At 49.4% G+C, this 18,237-nt stretch overlaps 1 protein-coding gene across 1 annotated transcript in view; it reads left to right on the top strand.

The window, feature by feature from the left end:
- Window positions 1-18,237, top strand: part of LOC138511196 (gamma-secretase subunit APH-1A-like) — a 240,900-nt gene that overhangs the window by 186,156 nt on the left and 36,507 nt on the right. Inside the window, exon 6 of the mRNA XM_069626715.1 lies at window positions 11,950-12,073. Within this exon, the coding sequence (XP_069482816.1) occupies window positions 11,950-12,073 (124 nt within the window). The remainder of the gene's footprint in view (window positions 1-11,949; window positions 12,074-18,237) is intronic.

Genomic DNA, 18,237 nt, shown 5'->3' with positions numbered 1-18,237 from the left:
GAAGTTCAAAAGAAGGGGATACACCTCCAAACACTTACAAAATACACTCCAGAAAACAACTAGACGATTGAAGGTTGATATTCTTCAAAATAAAATGAAATCACAAGATCAACAACAATCAACCAAAATACATTTTATAACTACTTACAGCACCAACAATTATACTATTAAAAGAATTCTTCAAAAGAATTAGAATATACTACGAGCAGATACAGAAATGCTACAAATCTTGGAAAATCAACCAAGTATCGCCTTCTGCAAATGCAAAAATCTAAAACAAATTTTAAGTTCATCTTTTTTTGAACATGTGAAATTTAAACAGGATCAACAACTGACATTGCTTAAGTCACCGACCAAAGGAAATTACAAATGTGAGCAATGTGTTACGCTCACCTGGCTCCCACAGAGGCGTCGATCTGAACTGGACAGCTGCGGTCTCCACCAATGTGACGCGTAGGGCCGAGATGACGGACTGGACTGGCCCACCTAGCTTCGTTTGCATGGCCAGTAGGAATATTCTTCTGCAAATGGAAAAAGGGAATTAACAACCCGTGGAGTTGAGTGTAAATGCGGTAAAATCAGGTAAGTCTAATGTGGTGAGGAGGGTTCCCCTTGATAGTCCCTTTGTTTCACCTTGCTGTCCTTTTGTTTCCCCTTAGGGACCGGGGTTTGGCGGAGATGCAGTGGAAGCTGCACCAACCCATGAAGAGGAATAGTACCCCCGGTGGTAAAATCAGGTAAGTCTATGGGGGGTTACTAATATTCCTCTGTGTATTCCCTTGGCTCACCTTGCTGTTCTTGTCTACTCCTTAGGTGCCGGAATGCGGCGGGAACATGCAGGAGGATGCGGTGGAATGTGAAGATGCTGCGAAGGCCGGTGAGTTGAGCGCGGCACTGCAGCAGGCGAGGCGACGTGCATAAAATAACTTCTTTCTTCCAGCTCGAAGGCGCGATGGCTCAGGAATTCAGGTAAGGATCAAAGGTATTGCTCTTGTTCTAACCTTTTCTCCTTCTTTCTCCCTTTTTCCAGGAGCTCCAAACTCGAGGCGGGCGTGGCAGAAGGCTGGATGCAGACTTGCAGGCACAGTGATCGTTACGCTGCTGGATGCAGAAGGCTGGATGCAGACTTGCAGGCACAGTCATCGTTACGCTGCTGGATGCAGAATAACACGAAGTGTGTGCTGCTCTTCGGGCGTGATTTAAATAGCCACCAAAGTAGTCCCAGGTAAGTATTCCTCCCCAGCCCCGCCCGAGTAAAAAAAATAGTCCCTAGGTAAAATAGTCCCGTCCAAGTCTCATTTGGCTTGGAGCTCTTGCAGCATGTTCTGCATCAGGTAAGCTTGCAGCATGGTCTGCATCAGGTAAATTCTACTCTGAGCCTGGCGCCTATGGCGCCAGGACTGACTCTGCATATGAGCCTGGCGCCGTAAGCGCCAGGACCGCACCCAAACAGCCCCTAGCAGGGGTTTTTGGGCTTGCCCAAAATAACTTGATGCCTGCTTCCGGGGTTGCTGGACCTGGTCTGGGTCCCCGGCGGTAGGCATCATGACACAATGCCACATTTGCAGATATATGATGATTGCTGAACATGACATTATCAAACCAACAGGCATCAAAACAACCATTAAGAATCTCATTAATTGCAACAGCAAATATGTTGTGTATGGAATCAAATGTGTCTGCCACAAACTATACATTAAGGATAGGGGAACATATAAAGGCGATCACTAACAAAGATCTAAGATCACCCTTAGCAACACACTTTCAAGAACATCATCAACCACAAGACATCACGCAACTAAAATGTTACGGAATCGAGCAAATATTGCCAACACCACAAGGATGAAAAATGGAAACACTTTTGAGAAGGCGCGAGGCATTTTGGATATGTAGTATGGACACATGACATACCGGTCCAAACACTGACACAGAACTGTACCATTTTCTTTAAAACTAACACATATTTGGAGGCCACCCGGGGGGCGCACAGACAATGGCAGCCTGATTGCGCAGCTCCCGCCGAAGCTGGGCCCATCCAGAGGATTGAGCCCCCCCCCCCCCCGAGTCCTCCCCAACAAGTGCAACGAGCGGCAAGAGCTGGCGACCCCCTGTGACGCCCCCGCTCAAAGAGACGGCCCTCCAGCGCCAAGTGGAACCGGAGAACCACGAGTGCCGGAGCGTGACTGGTACAGCGCCGCGTCTGTCGGCGCAGGAAACAACGGATCCCTCGGCGGCTCGGGAGCCGAGGAGAAGAGCCGGGTCCCCCCCCGGGCCCAGGAGGTGAAAGGCGAGTGTTGGGGGGACGGCACTCCCTGTGCGGGCCTCAGCGGCGACCCCCCCCGTCCTCAGAGGGGGGAGACGGGCTCCTTCCCAGCGCTGCTTCGGACCCCGCAGCAAGGCGGTGCGGGCCTGTGGGAACGGCGCGGGAGGCCAGGCCCCGCCAGAGGAGGCCCAGGTGAGGACGCTCTCCAGCGACGCTTCACCTCGGGTGGGGGGGAGTCGCTCCCCCCACGAGAACCGAGGCATCCACCATCCACGCCTGCCACGGTGAGACCCCGCACCCAGATCTCCCCAACTTGGGTCACAATAGTGGCCCCCAGCCAGAGAGTGGGCGGCGCAGACCCCCACGGCCGTGGGCACCGGAGGGGTAGACCCCCAGGGCCGTGCCCCGGAGCGAGAACCCGCTGGACAAAGGAGGTCCCCGGGGACACCGCCCCAGGGGGAAACAGTGAGCCGGCAGTCCAGGTGAGAGGCTCCCGCTATTGGTAAGCGGGGCGAGTGCCCGCCTGCGGGGCTGACCCATCATTCATAAGGGCTAAAGCCAACACCCCGCAGACATCCACAAGACCACGGGCCCGGGTCAGCGCAGCACAATTCCAGGGGCCCACATGGCCACGACGCACCACGCAGCTGGGAGGCGTTGAACAATTAAGACCTGAAGGGAGACCCCACGACCACGCCGCTCAAGGGCATTGGAACACACCTTTGGCGTCCCTCACATAATTGGACCCCAGGCCCACCCTGAACACGCAAGCGGCCCGCGACCCAGGTGAGAGGCCCCCATCCTCAGCTGGCGGGGCGAGTGACCGCCTGAAGGACTACCCCACACCCCGCAGGTGATAATCCATTGCCTACAATCCCCATTGGAGCGACGCACTACAGACTGGTCCCGGGACGGCACAGAGTTCTCCGCAAAGGCCCCTCGGACCGCAGCGGACCCCGCGGCAGGGGATCAGCAGCACCCCATGAGCTGGAAGAAGGCCCTACAAACGTTTCATTTCCAAGAAACAGAGAACTCCACCGAGGTCCCCACTACCTCCGGAACCATGGCCCATGCTGAATCCGTGGGCCAATCCGCAGCGGCGTTGGAGAAGGGCTTCGCCTCCATCCTCCAGCAGATTAGAGAAATGAGATCCGACATTGCCCAGAAGTTCGAGAAACTGCACCAAAGGGTAGACAAAATCGAGGACAGAGTCCTACAAGTGGACAATTATTAATCGCCCTCTACATCTCAGGAAATCCAATTCGATACATGGCTTGCGGCTCTGGAAAAGAGGGACGAAGAGAGAGCCAGGATTATGGGCGACTATGAAAATAGGGAAAGGCGGAACAATCTGAGGTTCTTTGGGATCCCGGAGACGGAGGGTGAGACGGAGAGGGAGTTCACCCGAGTGGTGAGAGACATCATCACCCTCCTGTTTGCTGAGGAAATGACGACGGAACTCACGTTCGACAGGGTGCACAGGGCCGGAGAAAGATCGGGGAGCCCCAGATCAGTTCTGGCTCGTTTCCATTACTATACGGAGAAAGCTAAAGTTCAGGAGGCTGCGAGGAAGGCGGGGGCGATAACTTATAACGGCGCACAAATCGCCATTTTTCAAGACCTCTCAGCTTATACCCTAGCTAAACGAAGGATGTGCCGCCCCCTGACACAACAACTGAAAGAGAAGGGCATCCGATACAGATGGGGATATCCCTTCTCTCTGTCCTTTGAATACCTAGGCCAACGCACAACGCTGGTAACGGAAGAAGACAATAAGGGTGCTATTCAAGACTATGTGGATGCACTCACCCCCCGGAGGGGACCAGTGGGTCCGGAGGCGCTCAGCAGGGGCACCCCTGGGCAGCCCAACTCCAGAAGGAGAAAAACCGGCGCGAGGAAGTTCAAGAAACTGAACACACCACCAACACCAATGGAGGACGACCCTGCCGATTCAGAGGGGTGACACCTGCGACCCCATGCAGATCACCGAGATTGAAAAACAGGAGGACCCTGGGGACGCTCTGCTCGCTGCACCCCCTCGAACTGCAAGTATATGGGGGCTTACGGGGGGAACACAACTGTGGGAACCGAGGGTAGTATCAATCAGGGGCTGGGAGAGTGCCCAAACGGAGAGGTTCGGGGGAGAGACGAGATGGGAGGGGTGGCTCACGTTAGCGAGAGTTGTAAGTGACTCCTGGCCGGGGGGATCCGGCTGGTGGTCCAGCCAATAATCCAGGAATGGAAGAACTACATGGCTGGACGCCGGGGAGGGGGGGGTGGCTTTGTTTACAAGTTGGGGTTTTTAGGGTGGGAAAAGTGTTGAGGGGTAAGTTGGGAAAACGTTTCAAGGAGGTCCAAACAAAAAAACACAGTAAGCAGGGTGGGAGGGACCATGCGACATCGGTGACCAAGGGGAAAGGTGACAACGATTATGGCTGATGACCGACCGGCCCTGGGGGTGGGAACCCTAAACGTACGGGGCTTGAACACTCCCACGAAAAGATCCCTAATCAGCAGGGAGTTTAGGAGGGCGAAGCTAGATCTACTTTTCGTGCAGGAAACACACTGGGCGAGGGGGAGGGAGCCCAGGTTGCGGGGTTGCGGAATCGAGGAGGTTTTCCATGCATCCCATAAAGGAAAGCAAAGAGGGGTTGCAATTCTGATCGCCAGAGGGTTGGGTTTCGAAAAAGACTCCGTCCTGAGGGACCCCCAAGGCCGCTTCCTCTTCTTACGAGGCTCCCTACAGGGATCGCCCATAACCTTGGCGGTAGTATATGCCCCAAACGAGAGCCAGGCCCAATTCTGGGAGGGAGTGGGGGAAAGGCTGAAAACTTTTGTCCAGGGCCCATTGGTGGTGGGAGGTGACTTCAATATGGTCCTAGACCCATCCAGAGATAGACAACGGGTGGGTCCACCAAACCCCAGACCCGCTGGAGACGCCTCGGCACATTGCTTTCAGAGGGTAAATGAGGACCTGATACGCTACCTACCCCCCGGGCAGGGACTCCTTCTTTCTCGTACTATTCCTCCGCCCACAAAGCCTTCTCAAGGATAGACTATATCCTCGTGGATGAGGTATTCCGACCACACATAGCGGGTTACAGGATAGACCCTGTCCCCTGGTCAGACCACGGCTTGGTTAGGGTCACCCTGGCAGGCGACTGGTGTAGAGAACGGAGGGGACGTTGGAGATGCAACGACGCCATCCTGAGAGACGAGGTACATGCCCAGACTGTCCTGGATGCCGTTACAGAGTTCTTTGAGCTCAATGACAACGGGGAGGTGGCACGCACACCCTCTAGGACGCCTTTAAGGCGACCCTAAGAGGAGTGCTTATAAAAATAGGTTTCCGACAGAAGAGGGAAAGGGAAACCCAGGAGAGGATTTTGAGGGAAAAAATAGCACATCTCCAACCGGGGGGCTCCCCGGCACGGACCCTGGAGCGAGACAGCGTGGCCGCTCTGGAGGACTATAGGCACCAATTGAAGGATCTTCTCCTCCACAAAACGGAGAGGAACCTCCAAATGGTTAAACAGAAATATTACGAGAAGGGGGACAGAGCAGACAGGATCCTGGCCTGGAAATGGAGGGAGGTCCAAAGAAGCAGGATGGTGAAGGAGGTGAGGGATAGCAGGGGAACACTAGGCTGTGACACCCCCCACATAAGCGAAGCCTTCCGTCAATACTACGAATCACTATACGCCTCCGAATATGACTGCGGCAATGCCCAAATTGAGGATTTTCTCGGCTCCATACAGATACCGTCCCTTTCACGGGAACTAGCAGAGGGGCTGGAGGGTCGGGTGACCGAGGAGGAGGTGGAGAAGGCGATCAGCGGGATGAAGGTGAGGACCTCCCCGGGGGAAGATGGCTTTTCGGTCTATTTTTATAAGAGGTTCCGGTCCTCCCTGTATCCCTATCTGGCGAGGGTCTTCAACATGGTTTTGGAAGGGGGCACCCTCCCCGATTCCATGATGGGTGCCATTATAGTGGTCCTCCCCAAGGAATGTAAAGACCCGAGGAAATGCTCATCCTACCGACCCATATCATTGCTCAACATCGATGTCAAAATCTTGGCCAAGGTGGTGGGTAGGTGAATGGAGGGGATAATGCAGAAGGTAGTCCACGGGGACCAAGTGGGGTTCATTAGGGGCAGACAGGGATTGGATAATATCCGCAAAACGATAGACTTGGTACATTTCGCCCAAAACTCAAATCTCGAAGCATGCATACTGTGGTTGCTGCCCTCTATAGAGCCCACACCGCAAGAGTCCAGGTGAATGGAGTGCTGTCAGAATCTTTCCCCCTCACCTGAGGGACTAGACAGGGCTGCCCACTATCCCCCCTGATATATGTCCTCACAATGGAGGCCTTGGCCATAGCGGTCAGGTCCCACCCAGACATCAGGGGCATAAGAAGAGGAGAAGTGGAATTCAAACTCTCCCTGTTTGCCGATGACATCCTGGCATACCTGGTGGACCCGGGCTCTTCGCTTCCCCCCCTCCTGTCCCTGGTCAGCTCATTCGGGCGTTTCTCAGGCCTGAAAATCAACACCGCTAAGTCTGTCCTCCTTCCGATGCGCCTTGTGGACCCAGTACTAGACCCCCTGACCAGGTTTCACGGGATAGCTGTGGGCAAGAACACCATAAAATACCTGGGTGTCTTCCTCACTAGGGACTTATCAAAACTGGGGACTTCCAACTACGAGCCCATGATGTCCGAGATAGCCTCTGACTTGAGGAGATGGGGAGGAATGATCCTCTCGTGGTATGGTCGGATGACGGCAGTTAAAATGAACATTCTGCCCCAGCTTTTGTACCTCTTTACAGCCCTCCCTACCCGGGTACCCGCTCAAACCTTCATAGATTTGCACAAGGGGGTCCGAGATTTCATTTGGCAGGGGAAAACCCCGCGGATTGGTAGGGCCACCCTAACGCTTCCAAGAGAGGAGGGGGGATTTGGTTTCCCAGATTTCCAATTGTATTATCACGCAGCACAACTGCGGGTCCTCCTAGAACATATGAAGGAAGGCTTGCGAATATATTGGTCATATTTGGAGGACATGGATGTCCACCCCCTTAAAGTCCACGACCTCCTGTGGGCCCCTCGCAAATCCATACCGAAACAATTACTATCTCACCCGACCCTGGGCGTTCTCTGGGACGTCTGGAGGGAGTTCCCCCGAACAGCCCATCTTTCCTCCTGGCCGTGCCCCATGACCTCCTTGTGGGGCCCCCCCCTGAAACTGGGCAGTAGAGGGTTCGGACAATCCCAGCGTTGGTCTGATGCGGGACTGAAATGGGCGGGCCAGCTGTTCAGAGAGTGTGAGTTCTTGAGTTACGAGGACCTCCGGGAGGGACTGGGAGGTGGGACCCTCTCCATTTTTGAATACCTCTGGCTTAAGGGTATCCTCAACGATCCTGCATGGGGCCCCAATTTGCAGAGACAACTAACTCCCTTCGAGAAACTCCTTGACTTAGCAACCTCTAGAAAGGGAGCGGTCTCCAGTATGTACACAGTCCTTAACACCCATGACATTCAGGCTAGGAGGGGCTTCCGGGGGTTCTGGAATGATCTGGCGGGGGAGGAGATATCAGAGGATGCCTGGGCTCATATTTTTAAGATCTCGTTTCATGGCAATCTTTTCACTGCGGATATGGAACATAACTTTAAGATCCTGCAGGGGTGGCACAGGGACCCGGCAAAACTCTCGAAAATGTTTGCAGGGGTATCACCAGAATGCCTGAGGGGCTGTGGCCAGATAGGGTCTAGAGGTCACATGTGGTGGCTATGTCCGAAGGTGCAGACCTACTGGGAATCAGTGAGAGACTGGATAGCGGATGTAACGGAGGATCCTCTGCCCCTCAGCCCGTTGACCATGCTGCTGGGCCTCCCCCCGGAGGATGCGGAAATACACCGGTACTCAAGGATGTGGGAAACTATGTTGAGAGCGGGCAGAGTGGCCCTAGCCCAGAGGTGGAAGAGCCCGGTAACCCCTTCCAAAGAAGATTGGACGAAAAAACTTAAATATGTTTTTGATGGACAAATTGACCGCCCTGGTAAACAAGGACTCATGCTCATTCCTCGCTGACTGGTATGGGGTCCAGCAGACATGGGGATGGGATGTACATTAGTTCTGAGATCGTACCCCCGGACAGTCGGGGCAGGGTCGCCACCGAGAAAGACAGCTCCCAATGGGGGGTCCCCACAGCCCGGGACCACGTCGGCCTCAAGCCAGCAATGGAGTTGGTCACATGTTGCGGTGCTCTAAAGAACTAGAAAAAGATGTGAAAGTTTGGTCTCTTTACTGCTGTTCTGTTTGGTATGGATAAGGGGTGGGGCAGGGGGGATCTGGGGTACTGTGATACCCCTTTTTTTTTCTGTTTTTTGATTCCAAAAATGCCAATAAAAACTAAAGTTTTTTAAAAAAAAAAACATTTAATTTATGACAATATGTTGGCTGTTAGACGAACATTTGGAATGCATAGTAGGATGGGTATGTATAGTATGAAGCAATCTGGGTACATATTTTTGTACATTTTTCTCTATACTAATGTTGCAATATGGAGCGATTATGAATATTTGGTATTCATAGTATAACATAATTTTGCTACATATAAAAAAAGATTTATTTTTTATTGCAACATAGATAATTTGAATAATGGGCACTCACAACAGTGTGTATGTAGCCTCCCCACAAGAAATCAAAATTCAAATTTGCCTCGGCTAAAGATTTGCAATTAACCCTAATTGTGGTATGGAATAACAAACCCATCGGTTAAACTAAACCTAGATACCATGCAATTATCAAAGATACAAGCAGCCAATGGAAGCACTAATATCCCAAACTAATTTGGCGGCATAACGGCATCACGTGTGACGTCAGCACATGCCTTACGCACGCCGTCATTGCGCCCTATATAAAAACATCTGGCTTTTGCATTTCATCTAGTGGCAATCGTACTGTATAACAGAATACAATAGAACTTTACGCTTTAATGTAAGCAAATACTGAGAAGATTTAGCTACTTAAATGCAAAATAGAAATCCTCTAAATACACAGATTAGGTGCAAGGAAATGCTCCTGAAAATCCATAGAATACCAATGTACCGTTCTACTTTAATAAGTAATACCAAATCAAAATATTGGTCTAATTGAATGAAGCACATTTTTAGGATTGCCCTAAATATTTAGCAATCTTTTTCATTATTGTTTTATTTTCTCATCTTTAGGGAATAATAAACAAGCAATCCATACAAGGATACAATCTCATTCTCTATAAACATCCAAAGACATAGGAAAGGGATAAAGAAGGGGAAGAAACTAAATAAATCCCCATTTTAGCCTTAATAGTAACCAAAACCTGGACATATTAAGACGCAAATGCACCTATTAGGAAAGTAAGTATTATAAAATACCCGCAATATAGTTTTCAATACAAAACGAAGTATACAAACCATGACCCGTTCGGTTTTCTTATTCCTTATTTTCAGGAACATCAATAACAGCAGAATGAAGCTGATCAAAATGTATGTTTCAAGTACAAACTATATCCCCTGAAGAACCGTCTTGAGCGAGACGCGGAAACACGTGTTGGGATAAAAGTGAAAGACTGGATTAAAGTGAAAGATTCATAAATCTGTTAGTTGAATGAAAATAATTCGACGTCTGATAACAGTGATAAATGTATGAATAAGCTAGTTGAATGAAAAGGATTCAATGCAAGTTACTATATAGAATCTTGACGAGACAATAAAGTTTGCCGAGGAGTGAAAACAACTAAGAATCGCATTATTTTTTGTAAAGACTATTACATACTACACAAAGGATATCACGCGCAAGACAAGCTGACTCAACCCATATATTTTCATATTTCCAGAATCCTGGTCAGTCTCGGGATAAGAGTCCGCAATCCGCAGCAAGCACAGAGCTTAAGACATGTAGATCAAGAGGAAGCGCCACAAAGCTGCTTAGGCTGAAATTCTCATAATAAAAACCTACCACACACGTATATTCCCCCAAAATAGGCAAATACTCGCAACAACGAGAAACGGGGACTACAAACACTCGCAAAAAAAAAAAATAGCACTCACCTGTGGATCGGGGCCCGCACAGCTTCTTGCACCCACGCATTTGGGGATCAGTGCTATGAGCAGAGGGTGTCACAGAAGGCAGTGTAATATTACTACAGGCTCGCCTGAAGTCGAATTTTAAGGTAAACATAATTATAATCATTTGTGTTAATAACGTGCTTAATACCCAGAGATTTCTAAGCGCAGACCCGGGGATAGAACCTGTTGCTCTGAGTTGTCTTAAAGGCGAGCACATTGCCCCTGAGCTTTTCTCCCAAGACTTGCACCTCTAACATTTTCATCTATCACAAGGTGCAACAAAGCATGAAATATAAAACAAAATTCGTTTAAAATTAAAATACATTTTAACTAATCAAAACAATAACAACATTAAAATTTTAAAATGATAGTTTTGCTCTCCAAAAATTATTGTACTATGAACATCAGAAATGAGGGTGTAACATAGTCCCACTTGGCAATTTTCGCTGGAGTCGGGGTTGTAAAGACTGTAGCTGGAGCCAGCCTCGGTAGGGAGCACATTCAAGCACACTCTGTGGGCCATGAGCCCCCTGTTACAGGGGAACTCTAGTGCAGAAGAAGGTGGTCAGCAGAGGCTGGCGGAGGAGTCGAGCCATGCTGTGGGTGGCCCCTCTCCTTGGAAGGACGCCAAGACCTGCCCAGGCCAGGATTGGCGTCAACCAACCACCTGTACTCACTTTCATCCCTTCCTGTCCCTGCGTGCGCTTCTGGCCTCACCCCCAGTAGGGGGTTAGAACCATACCAAGAACACGTAGGTATGCTTCAAGGACTAAGTCGACCTCTCTAGAACCGCCACCACCTTGCAGAAGTAAGCACCCCTGGTACTGCACCCCAACATTCAGGTGCAAGTCAAGTCACCATATACCCACCCTCTGCCCCCTGTTCTTTCCTTTTGAGCTCTGTATGTTTGACTCATCTGGCAGCCCTCGCCTCCTTGCCCCCGTGCTCTGTGGTGCTTATACATTAGTGGTGGGGCCACACTCCCGTGCACCCTTAAGCCACACGTGCACAGTGCAGGTTTTTAGGGAGCTTCAAGTCTTTGCATTTGAACATTCTTTGCAATTGCAAAGATATCTAATAATTCTGAGCTTCTTGGTAGATTGCTTCACATCCCAAGTATTGCAACAATCGCTGTCATTATTGCCCAATGTCATGACCCTCGATGTATGGAAGATGGAAGAGCAGTGCATACCGTGTGGGCTGTCCACCCTGATTGGGGAAGACGCAATGTACGTGCACAAGATGGCTGCCTTACAGAGTAAGTGCCAGAAAGACACCCACACTGAAGCTGCAGCCTGTCATTCCCTTCCGCTCCATGCCCCGCCCCGCCCTGCACTGGCCAGCAGATCAGCTTAATCTTAATATTACACCACTATTCTCTCTGACCCATGAGGCCAACACACACTCTCCATAACATAAGCAGAGCAACTGTACCTAGGGCCTAGCACCACAAGACTATCCGAAGTATACCATCGGCGCTTTACCTGAGGTATCACACCGCATACTACAACACCACAGCTGTGTCTGAATGTTGCAGGCACCGAGGTCACCACACACGCCTCTTTTTCTTGCAGACCTTCCTGAATCCTGTCTATGTGGCCAGTCTGGTCCCTGCATACCTGATCTTGGTCACTACAGGAGGCTGGGCCTACTACATCTCTGGAGGTTCCAACAAAAACCTCAGGCGTTTCCTCATGTGTGAGTATACTGCTCCTTCCTTCCTGTGCGAGTACTCTTCCTCTTGTGTAAGTATTCTGCCTCTTCCTGTGTAAGTAAACCTCCTCTTCTGTGAATATACTGCTTCTTCCTTCCTGTGCGAGTACTCTTCCTCTTGTGCGAGTATACTGGCTCTTCCTGTGCAAGTACTTTTCCTCTTGTGTGAGTATTTTTCTCTTCCTGTGTGAGTAGGCTTCTTTTTGTGCGGGTATACTGCCTCTGCCTGTGTGAGTAAACTTCCTTTTGTGCGAGTATACTGCCTCTTCCTGTGTGAGTAAACTTCCTTTTGTGCGAGTATACTGCCTCTTCCTGTGTGAGTACTTTTCCTGTTTTGTGAGTATTCTGTCTTTCTGTGCTCTTCCTCTTGTAGGAGTATTGTGCCTCTTCCTGTGTGAAAAAACCTCCTCTTCTGTGAGTATACCTCTTATTCGTGTGCGAGTACTCTTCCTCTTGTGCGAGTATTCGGCCTCTTCCTGTGTGAGTAAACCTCCTTTTGTGCGAGTATTCTGCTTCTTCCTGTTCGAATACTTTTCCTCTTGTGCAAGTATTCTGCCTCTTCCTGTGTGAGTAAACCTACTCTTCTGTGAGTATACCGCTACTTCCTGTGCGAGTACTCCTCCTCTTGTCGAAGCATTCTGCCTCTTCCTGTATGCTTACACTTCCTCTTGTGCAACGATAATTATGTATCATTATAATGGATGTAAATATGTGCTAAGTAAAGAGATCAAAGCACTATATGAATATCAAATTATTATACTGCCTCTTTCTGTGTGAGTGCACTTCCTTTTGTGAGTACACCTCCTCTTCTGTGAGTATAATGCCTCTTCCTGTGTGTGTGTGCTACCCCTTGTGTGAGGATACTTCCTCTTCCTGTGTGAGTAAACCTCTTTTGTGAGTATAATGAATGCCTCTTCCTGTGTGTGTACGCTTCCTCTTGTGTGAATATACTTCCTCTTCCTGGATGAGTAAACATCCTCTTCTGTGAGTATAATGCCTCTTCCCGTGTGTGTATGCTACCTTTTGTGTTAGCATTCTACCTCTTCCTGTGTGAGTAAACCTTCTCTTCTCGAAGTATAATCCTCGTGTGTGTACTCTACCTCTTGTGTGAGTATACTTCCTCTTCCTGGGTGAGTAAACATCCTCTTCTGCGAGTATAATGCCTCTTCCCGTGTGTGTATGCTACCTCTTATGTTAGCATTCTACCTCTTCCTATGTGAGTAAACCTCCTCTTCTCGGAGTATACTGCCTCTTCTGTTCGGAGTGTACTTTTTCTTGTGGGCAGGCCCATTACCCCTTCAAATGGGATTCTTTTTGTGTGCATGCACTACTTCTTCCTGTGGGAGTACCCTCTGTTGAGTAGGAACACTGCCCCTTCCTTAATGAGTGTGATTCTTCCTATGTGATGCTTCCTGTGAGAACGTGCATTGCTATCGTGCGTATGACCCTTCTCGCAGGAGCATTCAGCTTCTTTCCCTATGAGTTTGACTCCACTTATGTAAGTGCATTGCGTCTTCCTTTGTGAGTGGGTGTGACTGTAGCTGTTCTTCCTGTAAAGATGTGATACTTCCTGGATTCTTCTTGTGTGCGAACACCGGTCTTCCTTTGCGTGTTGTTTAACTTGTGTGAGTTTACTGCTCCTTCATGTCATGTGCGTGATGCTTCTGTGAGTGTGCCCCCTCCTGGTCTGTGAGTAGGACTCCCGTGACAGCATGCTGCTTCTCCCTGTCTAAGCCTGTCCCCTCTTGTTGGAGTATCCGGCCTCTTTCTCTGTCACTGCGATTCCTCTTGAGTTAGTATACTGCTCCCTGGTGTGAGCCTGACGCTTCTATGACCGCAGGTATATATTAAATACAATAGGAGACTAGGCTGATCCTGGAGGTACCCTCCTTCTATGTGAGTAAGGCACGTCTTCCTGCACGGTGCACACTTTTTTGTGTGTGTATGTGTGTGTGTTTGTTTGTTTGTTTGTTTGTTTGTTTGTTTGTTTTTAGTTAGCGTGTGTTAGCTCCCTCGTTCTCCGGACAGCTAATCCACATCAGATTGGCTCACACTCCGGTAAATTAGCTGTTTTGCAGTCAGAAGGATCTCCTCATGGGAGTGGATGTACCCACCACAATTAACCCTAAACACATTAAGTGAGAAAAGGCCATTTTCATTACAAAAAGGTAAGGTATGCCAAATAAGAGGAGTGTAAAAGGACAGATGGGAACAGTGAATATAAACCTGGTATCAAACAGTAGAATCATATTTCTGATGGTTGTATCTGCTTAGATTCACATGCTTTGCATAGTCCAACATCCAGTGGTAACCGCGGAGTATTGCATCTTGTCTTTCGAGAATTGAAAGGGGACGTCGACATGGGCGTGCCTGTAACACTATCCCTACGTGACGTGTAGTGTACCCAAGATCCCTCACGTGTCGAGGTCCAGCAGATAGTTTTTTTCCGCCCAGATAATGGTCGCCCTTATGCAGAGTTCGTAAAGAACATTGCTATTGTCCAACCGACCTTTGGTTGAATAATTCTATAAAATGGATAAGATCACCCCTTCCGTCCCTTATCCAATGGCTGTTCCAGTCTCCGCCTAAGACCTGCGAGAACTTCGACAGACGATGATCATATCGGCGTTGCCGACCACATGCCTGGGCCTACCGCCAGCCTATACAGTAGGGAGAGTGGGTACGGGGTGGACATTTCTTTTCAAACTGAAAATGCCTTTCCCTTTCCTTCCTCTTTCCTGTTTGGTCTTAGTCACTCTGTGTACCCTCAGCTAATGAGCGGACTCCATTTAGATTTTGCCCTATTTGTAAGAGCAAATTCCCATGGAAGGATAAGCACAGACGGTGTAACCGGTGCTTGCCCCTCGATCACAAAGATGAAGGGTGTGCGGCTTGTAAGCTCCTCTGCCCCAAGACCTTAAAGGAGCATAGGGTAAAACGGTGGGCGGCATACGGTATGTCGAAGGCCGGGGTTTCTCCCACTGCTGCTACCACCGAATGTGACTACGGCGAGAGTGACTATCAGACCTCCAAACTGAAGGTTGTTGACCGTTCGATGGAACACTCGTGTTCCTCATCGTCTGTCCCCGGCCCCGATAAGCACAGCGTAAGCTCTGCTATGGGGAAGTCACACCCCGGTGACAAAGACGGACAGGTGGATGGCACTAAGCACACAACCCATAGCCTTACTTCGACTACGTCGAAGAAGACGTCGGCGCTAACGGGTACACTGGTAACTCCGGTGATACCCGCCGATCGCTGAGATCGGCAGCCCTCCCCGCAGCCGCATATGCGCCTAGCGACTGGGCAATCCAAGACAAAGGGCGCTACACCAAAAATACATAGTTCTGTCGACACGCCTCACAAGAAGGCGTACGGCGACGATAAGGTTCCGGCTTCGCCAAGGACTACGATAACTCGAGACAAGGCCTTACCACCGCCGAAAATTATGGCGCTACCGGAAAAGGTGGCTGATAGAGGCAAGGCCCCGGCTCCGCCGAAAAAGACTCCCTTACATTCGTCGGCTGGACCTGCATGCCTCCCAAATGAGCACGTCGAAGACAGCCTGGCAAGAACTGTGACCGCCGATTCTCAAAGATGGCAGTTTAGGGACTCTTCGAAAGTTTCCGAAAGGCCCAAGTATCCGCCGAGATCTAAGTAGAGCATTCATAAGTCAAGAGAAAGACACAGGGATACCCCACCTTCTTCGGTCCCGCCAGAGGAATTCTATGAAGGAGAAGAAGGACTTTCTTCAATGTTAAGGCAAAAATCTTTACAGTTTTTGATGGAAGAGAGTGCTAGAGACACTTTTTCGACAGAAAGCAGTGAGAGAGACACTTTTCCGCCTCTAGACCATTGTAGGTCATCAGTCTGGACTAGAGAAAAGTTTGAGGGCTGCATGGAAGAGCTGGACAGGTTGGTTTCACGTTCAGAACAACCTACACCAAGAAGGCCATGGGATGAAAGCTCTTTTAACCCTAGAGCTAAATTCCCAAGGCTTTTTGACCCCTCTTTAGAAGAGTATATATAAAATTATGACCTTACTGAAGAAAGCATTCCACCAGTTACTGTAGAGGAAAATCGTTTCTCTAACAAAGAGGAACATGAGCACATTGAAAATGAGCCCATTCAGGGGTGGGTGTGTGGAGCCAGATATGGGTGACCCTCAACTATGGCAGTCTCCAGATCCACAAGATCCAGATCCAGATATTATGGCTTTGGACTTCCCTCAAAACACCCCTACAAGGAACCCCTATCCAATTGATGATCAGTTGACGTTTAACATATTGTTACGTAAGGCAGCTGAACACTTTAAAATTGCCACTGAAGAGGCAGCCCCTGAAGCTGACTTCGTTGAAGATATACTCAAAGAGAAGCCATCAACCAACCAGGCTATCCCTCTCCTCAATTCGATTAAAAAATGCCTGGCTGCCTCCTTAGCAACACCTGCTCTCACAAGAGGTGTAAACCCAAGAATTGAAAAACTCTTTTGCCCTTCTCCCTCAGATCCTCTATATATTAGAGGTCATTCCACCCCAGATTTTTTGGTAGTCACTACCACAAGAAAAAGAGCCGGGGTCCCTTTGTCAACCGGCGAGGCACCCCCTGACAAAGAAGGGAAAAGACTTTACGCCCTTGGGAAGAGGGTTACCACAGCAGCAGCATACTCTACGTGTATTGACAATAACACCACTTTATTGGTCAGTTACGCCGATGCGCAATAGGCTTTAATACAAGAAGGCCTACAAGAGGCTCCAGAACCTCTACGATCCCGTCTCCTTACCACAGTCTCTGAGGGTAGGCAAGTTAACCAAAGCATTTTAAAGAACACTTTGGATCCTGCCGTGACGGCCAGTCGAGCCCTGGCTCAGGGCATACTCCTCAAAAGACACGCATGGCTTTGAAACTCAGGATTTAAACCTGAGACGCAAGCGTCGCTTATAAACAAACATGTGGAGGAATCCAACTTGTTTGGGAAGGCGGTCGACGAGGCCCTAGAGACGGCAAAAAAGGAACATGACGCCATAAAGAGTCTGGACCAAATTACTCAGAGACCCTCCATAAGACGAGGATTTGGAAACAGAAGGTTTTTTCATGGCCAACGCTTCACTCATCAACAATACTCTTCAGGAAACAACTGGAACGCTCCACAGGGAACCAACACTTACACCACCCCGTACTCTCAAAGGGGACAGCGCTGTGGTAAAGGAAGGGGCAGGAACCCTACCCCAAGAGGTTCTCCAGCATCAGGTTCCAAATGACTCGAGGATTCGGGTCCCTTCCCATGCCTCCCCGGTCGGGGACCGACTTACATCATTCCTTCAGGCATGGGAGGAAAGAACTACGGACCAGTGGTTGTTAAAAACCATAGCCCACGGGTACTGTGTAGAGTTCAACCGGTCCCCAAAATTCAGACCTCCACGACAATGAAGACTAACACCAGAACATCTTTGCATACTTCTTGAAGAAGTCGAGATACTGGAACAAAAAGGAGCCATAGAAATTGTACCTCTATCACAGGTAAAAGAAGGTATTTATTCAGTGTACTTCCTTGTACCCAAAAAGGATCTAACCATGTGCCCTGTTCTAGATCTGTGCCCAGCAAACAAATTTGTAAAACCACAAAAGTTCTGCATGGTCACCCTGCAGGAAGTAATTCCCCTGCTCACACAGGGGGATTACATGGCAACTCTGGATATGAAAGATGCATACTTTCATATTTTGATGATGCCAGCGCACCGAAAGTACCTCAGATTTATGATGGAGAACAAACACTATCAGTTCAAGGTACTACCCTTCGGCATAGCATCTGCACCAAGGGTATTTACAAAGGTACTAGCAGTAGCTGCAGCACACCTGCGCAGGCAATCCATTCGAGTATATCCTTACCTCGACGACTGGCTCATAACAGGGGACTCTTACCAGACGTGTCTGTCAAATACCCAAAAGACGATAGATCTTTTATTCAGTCTGGAATTCTCTATCAACAAGAAAAAATCCAGCTTAAACCCCAGTCAAGTCAAACAAAACCTAGGGGCTCTAATTCGAACAAAGGACGGCCTCGTCTTCCCCTCCAACGAGAGGGTTAAAAACATGTTATTTCAAATACCTAACTATGTAGCCAGTCGAGAGGTAACATTATGCAAGGC

Source organism: Ambystoma mexicanum, chromosome 6p (assembly GCF_040938575.1).
Source record: "Ambystoma mexicanum isolate Mex_15411 chromosome 6p, UKY_AmexF1_1, whole genome shotgun sequence".
Classification (NCBI taxonomy): domain Eukaryota; kingdom Metazoa; phylum Chordata; class Amphibia; order Caudata; family Ambystomatidae; genus Ambystoma; species Ambystoma mexicanum.
This window is presented reverse-complemented; position numbering and strand designations above follow the sequence as displayed.